The sequence below is a fragment of the Nyctereutes procyonoides genome, unplaced genomic scaffold (assembly GCF_905146905.1).
Source record: "Nyctereutes procyonoides isolate TBG_1078 unplaced genomic scaffold, NYPRO_anot_genome, whole genome shotgun sequence".
Taxonomy (NCBI): domain Eukaryota; kingdom Metazoa; phylum Chordata; class Mammalia; order Carnivora; family Canidae; genus Nyctereutes; species Nyctereutes procyonoides.
Window position 1 is genome coordinate 45086067 of NW_026575043.1, and position 7225 is coordinate 45093291.

At 46.7% G+C, this 7225-nt stretch overlaps 1 protein-coding gene across 1 annotated transcript in view; it reads right to left on the reverse strand.

Moving 5' to 3' along the window:
- Positions 1-5423, reverse strand: part of SGSM1 (small G protein signaling modulator 1) — a gene marked incomplete at its 5' end in the record, with an annotated part of 51472 nt that extends 46049 nt beyond the window's left edge. Inside the window, 4 exon segments of the mRNA XM_055323430.1 lie at positions 1652-1776; positions 4674-4805; positions 4937-5082; positions 5356-5423. Coding sequence (XP_055179405.1) covers positions 1652-1776; positions 4674-4805; positions 4937-5082; positions 5356-5395 — 443 coding nt within the window.
- Positions 5424-7225: the final 1802 nt, after the last annotated feature.

Below are 7225 nucleotides of genomic sequence, written 5' to 3' on the forward strand. Positions count from 1 at the left end.
CTCTGCCTGTGTCTCTGTCTCTCTCTCTGTGTCTCTCATGAACAAATAAATAAATAATTAAAAAAAAAAAGCTGGGGAACTGAGGCCCAGAGATAGGGAGGGACATACCCCAAGTCACACAGCAAGACGAGGACCAAGGAAACACTTGGTACGATAACATACATTTATCCATTTACCTGCCTACTCGTTTTCTGTCAGGTATAAGGTAAATATAGTATAAGCTCTGAAAAGGTAAAGATTATCCTCTCCTTTTCTGAATGTTCTCTCTCTCTTGTATTTAGCATAGTGCCTAGCACACTGTGTTAATATCTGATGCTGCTCCGTTAATATGTGATGAATGAGGGGTGCCTGGGTGGCTCAGTCAGTTAAGCATCTCCCTTCGGCTTGACCCCTGATGTCCTGGGATTGAGCCCCAATCAGGCTCCCTGCCCAATGGGGGAGTCTGCTTCTCCCTCTGCCCCAACCCCCACCTCAAATAAATAAATAAAAAATCTTAGAAAAAAAAATCTGACAAATGAAACCAGGTCCCCTGACTTCCCTGCTCCATTTCACAGAGGTTATCCAAGCACCTATACTTTGTGCTAGGATTGGTGGCAGGTGCTGGAGAGAAGATATGAGCAAGGAAGATTCCTTGCTTCCATGGAACTGAGGTGTAGAAGGCAATAGCTGGTATACACTTGGGCACAGATTTATTATTAGACTTATTAAATGCTAGAAGGAGATTCAGAGCTCCCTGTGATCCAAAATCAGCTGGGAGGCTCCGGGTTTAAGATGAACAGGCTGAAATAATGTCCTGGGCCCAGGGCATCTCCTTGGACCCACACTGCTCCTTGGGGAGGGTTTCTTGATCAGAAACTCTGGAGTCTGGCTGGAGCTTAGTTATGTGGCCCAGCCTACAACTGACTGTACCTCCCACTGACGGTCTCTGAAGATAGATGGCCACCTCTGCGTGAGAAGTGGCCAGCTTGGAGAATCCCATTCATCACATCACGGCCTGGGGTTACTCACACCAAAGCTTAACACGAAACAGAACACAATAATGGTATTCTACTTATGTTCCTTGAAAAGAGCCCTTATTTTATATAGAGCTGCCAAGACTCCTCAAGCTGAACTAATCAGGCCGGCTGCACTCTGCACAGTGTCTTCTCTTTGTTTGCATTCCTTCTAGGGCCTTCTCTAACTGTCCTGGGACATGGGGTTGCAGCAGGGAATCCCTGGTTTCTGAATTTCTTCAAAGCATGACACCAAAGCCTTTGCTGAGCCTTATAAATTGCGGGATATCACAAGGAGATGCATTCCTGGCCCAGATGCCCACCAAACAACACCTGCTTTCCTTCTTTACTGAGTGATGGGAAAGAAGGCAGCAGATCTGGGAATATTTGCCATTGGCGGGCTTCCAAGATCTTCTGTTAAGATTTCTCCCACCAGGGTGGCATTTGGACCATGGTTTGCCTAACTCCCATACCCTAGGATTCTTCTAGTTGGTTTCTAAATCCTCCCAATGAGTTACCCATAAGGCTACAGCTGCAGGGAGGCTGGGCCAAGAAGCTGCAACAACCAGACAGGGCAGCAGGCCAAGGGCAGGGCACAAGGAGTGCACAGAGCACAAACGTCCCCATGTCCAGGGTAGGAGAGGGACCCGGCACCCTACCTCCTCTCATAGTCCAGGTCCCCCATTGACCCATTCATCAGCTGGTTAGGCGTCCATTTCAAGGTCATGATGTCAGCTGTCTGGTGCAGGGACAGGTACCCTGGCACAGCCTCCATATCATCCCTCTGCAGAAAGATGGCGTAGGCTCAGTCAAAGCGCGAGAGTCACAGTGATCATGGGCCCTGACCCACCTGACTCGGGATGCATAACCAGAACCAAGAGGTTGGGTCACGCCTTCCAAGGCCATGGCAATTTGGAAGATCCTGAACCTCCCTCCAGGTGGCCATGTTAAGCAAAGCAGTTTGTAACCAACCACCCAGGATGCGTTCTAGAGATCCAGCTATCAAAGCTGGCCCCATCCCCATACATACTTTCACACTCACACTTCCCTCCGCAAGCATGGTTCAGGGGTCCTACTGCAAAGGTGGGGCTCATGGGTCTTTAGAATCTGGAAGAGGTTCTACCCCTCTTCAACACCACCCTCTCCTTAACAGAAGGCATTTATCTGGCATCATTTTTGGCCAGTCTTAAGGGAGAAAAAGAGGGCAGCTAGAGCCCTATGCCCACTCCACAAACATTTTCCAGAATCTCCCTCCCCAAATACCCACACCATGCTCCCTGCCCAGCAGCCTGACCTTGTCTTCCCAATTAGCCTGCAGAGCTTCTCACCTGCTCACTCTGCTTTACCCCAAGTGGGGTTTGAGGGAGGGGGCTATCCCTGAGCCTCACACACAGAGGAGGAAATTTCTCCACCAAATTCAACCAAACAACACGTGGGGATGGACAGTTGACATTTCCTGAGCACCTAGTGTGTACCGAGCATAGCTCAGCTTCACACGCATGGTCTCCATTTAACTACACAGGTAGTTAATGGGGTTAACCACACAGGTGGTTAATGGTTAATGCTGGAGCACCAAAGCCTTATTTCATGAATGTTTTTCACATTTTAATGTACCCAAAATGGGGATGCATCTGATAATGGCATCTCATGATCATGACATAGCGGTCACCGCCTGCTCTCATGCAAACTCAGGCCAAGTTGTTCAGATGTTACTATTCCAATTCAGATTTGAACGTGGCTGTTCCTTCACATGTGGAATACAGGTGCGATTTTAAATGTCTTCAAAAAGATGAGACTGATTCATCTTTGAATCAAAAAGGGATTGTGCGTGCAGAAAAGCTGGCAACAGAACAAGAGAGCACTGATGTGATACTGGCAAAGCAGACACACTATTCACTGCTGCACGGATGCCCACAATTCCAGATTGTCTTGCAAAACAACAACCGAGTGCACACGTTTGCAAGAAATGCTGTACCTCTGGCACTCTTCATCAGAGGTCAGCATATTTTCTACAAAGGGTCAGATAGGGAATAATTCTGGCACCGTGATCCATACAGGCTCAGTTGCAACCAGTCAACTCTCCGTTATAACCTGAAAGCAGCCATACACGATATGTAATGGGCATGGCTGGGTTACAATGAAATTTTATTTGCAAAAACAGGTAGAGCACTGCATTTGGCCAGTGGGCTACACAGTTTGCTGACTCTTCCTTATGATGAAACAGAAAACAGTATTTGGTGGAAAAATATACTGATGTCTCTATGTCAAAAAGTGATATGAAGATTAAACCCTAAAATGTGAAGTTTTAGGACTAGCTTAACTAATGAATATCAATTATATGTTCCCTTGTGTGTAGTTACAAGTATAATATACAATTTAAAAAAGTGTATCCAGATATATCTCAAAGAGCTCTTTCAAAAAATGTAAAACAAAATTTCCAAGTACTGAGAAAACATTTAATCTAACTTAATAGTAGTTTTTTACTTCCTGACAGTTATGTTAAAAAAATGGGATGTCTTAAATTCACAGCTTCTTAGATCTGAGGAAGTAAGATCTTATACCCACTATGATATGGATACTAAGGTTCAGAGAGAGAAGTGACTCACTCAGGGCCACCCAATGACCACAACTGTCACTGGAGAGCTGGAGAGGCCAACAGTTCTCCCTCTGCTTCCTCCCAACTGAGTCCAAATACCACACTGATCCAGGTGGTCTTAGGAAGGGAACAGCAAAGGAGTTATCTATTGGGTGAGGGCAGGAGCTTTGTGTGCCTTGCTCACCACCCATCCCTGAGAGCTGGATGAGCGCTGAGGCATAGAAGGTGACTGATGAATGACATAGACTCTCACACTGGGCAGCCTGAATTTGCCCCTTACTCCCCCACCACACACACTTCAGTGTTATCACCTTTGAGTATACTACTTGCCTGAAATGGTTGTTGTGAGCTTAAATTGAGTTAATACAATTAAAAGCACTTAGCATGGTGCCTGACATATCCAGGGAGCACTCAATAAATATTAACCATGAAGACATTTATCTTGATGTCCTCAGCATCTAGTGCATGCAAAGTCCAGTATAAGTATTTGCTGAATGAGTGAGTTATAATGGGAGAGAATGGACGGATAGGCAGCTAGGTGGACAGGTGGGCAGAGAAATGGACTGGAAAATAAATGACACAGATGGATGGATGTATGAGTGGATCTATGTGGATGTATGTAAAGATGGGTGGGTGGATGGATGGACAGACATGTAGAAATGGGTAGATGGATAGAAGAATGAACGGGTAAGTAGATGGATGGATGGAAGATGGGTAGATAGGTGGGTGGGTGGATGGATGGATGGATGGATGGATGACTGGTTGGATGCAAACATGGATGAATGGATGAATAGTTGGATGGATAGATAGATGAATGGATAGATATAAAAATGGGTGGAGGGATGGATGGATGGATGGATGAAAGATAGGGGATAGATGCATGGATGAATGGATGGATAGATAGAAGGAAATGTCATATGGATGAATGGATGGACAGATGGGAGTATTGGCAGATGAATGAAGAGATGGATATGTGGGTAGATGGATGGATGAATGGATAAGCAATCTAGAGCCAGAGGGAACTCTTTCTCTATAACCTGAAGACAGACCCCCCGTGGAAGATCTGGGCCCAAGATCTCTCTCACCGGCTGAACCAGAACATTGTTCTTGCCATAGAGCAGCGTGGCCCGGGAGTTCTGGTGCAGGGACTCTACATAGTCACGGGCAGAAAGGGATGGTCGATCATCCATGCTGCCACTCGAATGCCTCTTCTGGATCTGGCATGTGGAAAGGAGGTGCAGGATGAGGCCTGGGTGACCCTCAGCATCCCACTCATTCCCCAACTACATATCAAGTTTGGAACCCAGCCTACCTCCCTCCCAGGGCCCCGCAATTCACCCCTACTCACACAGAGGGCTGGACGCTTTGTGGGTGAGTCCTGTCGCAGGTGCGAGCTATGGATGCGGTGCCTCTGGACGAGCTCATCAGCAGAGGGATCAGTCCAGAAGTGATCTGCAGTCTTCATCTTGGTATACTCCAGAGCACAGGGCCCCACTGTGAAGCATACAGGGGCTGGGAATCCATAGCCCTAGAAAGTCTACCCACTCAGCTACCCCAAGATGGGCCAGCATTTTCACCACCTCTCCCCTCCAGCTGGTGAGTATGCCTCAGGGTCCTTCCAAGGAGAGGCCAGCATTGAGACCTGAGGAGCAGGGAATAGGGAGGTTTGGATGGAGGAGGCTGGAGGGGGATGAAAGAAGCCCTTCGGATGCACCAGTGAGCTGAGACCAGAGATCCAGATGAAGCTCAGAGCACTGGACCACTTACCCAACAAAGATGCAAGGATGGGGCCATCCACCGGGTCCATTAGGAGGGCTTCCTTCTCATAGTATTTACTATCAAGAGAAAAGGACAAGTCCGTTTAGATGGCAACCAGCAGAGGGCCCACAATGGCCTGTGACCTGACGGTTAAGCGCCAACTGCCTTAGGTTCCCTTCTTGTCACCCCGTTATCTCAGATGTCCCATCTGCAAAATTGGTGTAATAAAATTATACCTCCTAGGACTTTTGGGAGAGACGACAGATGTGAGGTACTTACTTAGCTGTGCTTGGCACATAACCACAGAATACATGGCTATGATAAAGCCTTAATGAGAGTAATAGAAATAATAATTAGAAGTTTGCTCCAGGCTGGTTCTATCCACTTCTACTGCATCTTCCGCTTCAGATGGCAAGTAGCTTAGGGGCTCAGATGAGGTCTACCCTTCTAAAATTATTGAGGCAACAAGATGCTTTTTAGCTGTGGCATGTCCTGAAAAGCTGTATTAACAGGACTTCCTGCCCAGACAACTCATGCCTCATGTGTTCAAAAGCGCCCCCTGGCTTCTGGGTCTTCAAAATAACTTGTGTTGTGGGGCAGTAAGATGTTTGGGCTGTTTTTGGTTTTTGTTTCTTTGTCTGAGTTGCTGTGTAGTGGCTTCTAATTCTCTGCAAACCCATACAATCTAGAAACAGAATACTAGAGTCGGAAAAGACTTTGTTCTACCCTCCTGAGGGATCTCAGGCTCAGAGAGGGTAAGTGACTCGCGGGAAGCCACACAGCAGGTGGATGTAGGCTACACCCAGTCAGCCTGGCTCTTCCTGTCCTACAGGAGGGCATGAAGAATACAGGGTGAGGAGTGAGACACATTGAGTAGGAGCCTAGCTTGGGCATTTCCATCCTCGCTATGTGTCCCTGGGTAGGTGACTACCTTCTCTCAGCTGCAGTGACCTCTGCTGTAAAATGGGAAGAAATAACAGAATTCACCTGCCAAGCTGGTTGGGAGGATTATATGCTGAGCTGCTTGTACAGCAATAGCGCAGGCTCTACCACCAGGAAGTTCTCACCAAATCGTGGCAACTTCCGTGTATTTTTGCCCCAAAGGAACCTTCTATCCGCCAGAATATTGGCTGAAGCAGAACTGATGTGCTCTGTATGTGTTCAGCAACAAGTTTATAGATTTGGCATCCTATCTGAAGATAAGGCTTCGAGGAACTTTCCACTCTGCCGCTCAGTTTCCATTCCAAAAATCAGCACAGTTACCTGATCATAAACCTTGGAAATCCTGCCTTCAAAAATAGCAAGTAGGATTGGGAGCAAGATGAAGGGTAGCCCAAGGGAGCTTCTTTGGGGTGACAGGTTTTGCTGGAACAGTTCTGTGTCCTGACTGTGGTGTCAGTTATACAAAACTATATGTGTATGTTAAAATTCCACAGAATTATGCAGAAAAGGGACACCTGGGTGGCTCAGAGGTTGGGCATCTGCCTTTGGCTCAGGACACCACAGATCCTGGGGTCATGGGGCCTTTTTTTTTTTTTTTTTGTATATATTTTTTCTGGAGTTCGATTTCCCAACGTATAGTAAAACACCCAGTGCTCATCCTGTCAACTGCCCCCCTCAGTGTCCATCACCCAGTCACCCTACCGGTCCTGGGATCTACTCCCACATCGGCTCCCTGCATTGGGCCTGCTTCTCTCTCTGTGTCTCTGCCTTTCTCTCTGTGTCTCTCAAAGATAAATAAAATCTTTTTAAAAAAGTATACAGGAAAAAAAATGGCCATATGTAAAAACTAGTGAAATCCAAATAAAGTTTGTCCTTCAGTTAACAGTATTGTACCAATCGCAATTTCCTGTTTTGATGCTTGTACTATGGTTATGCA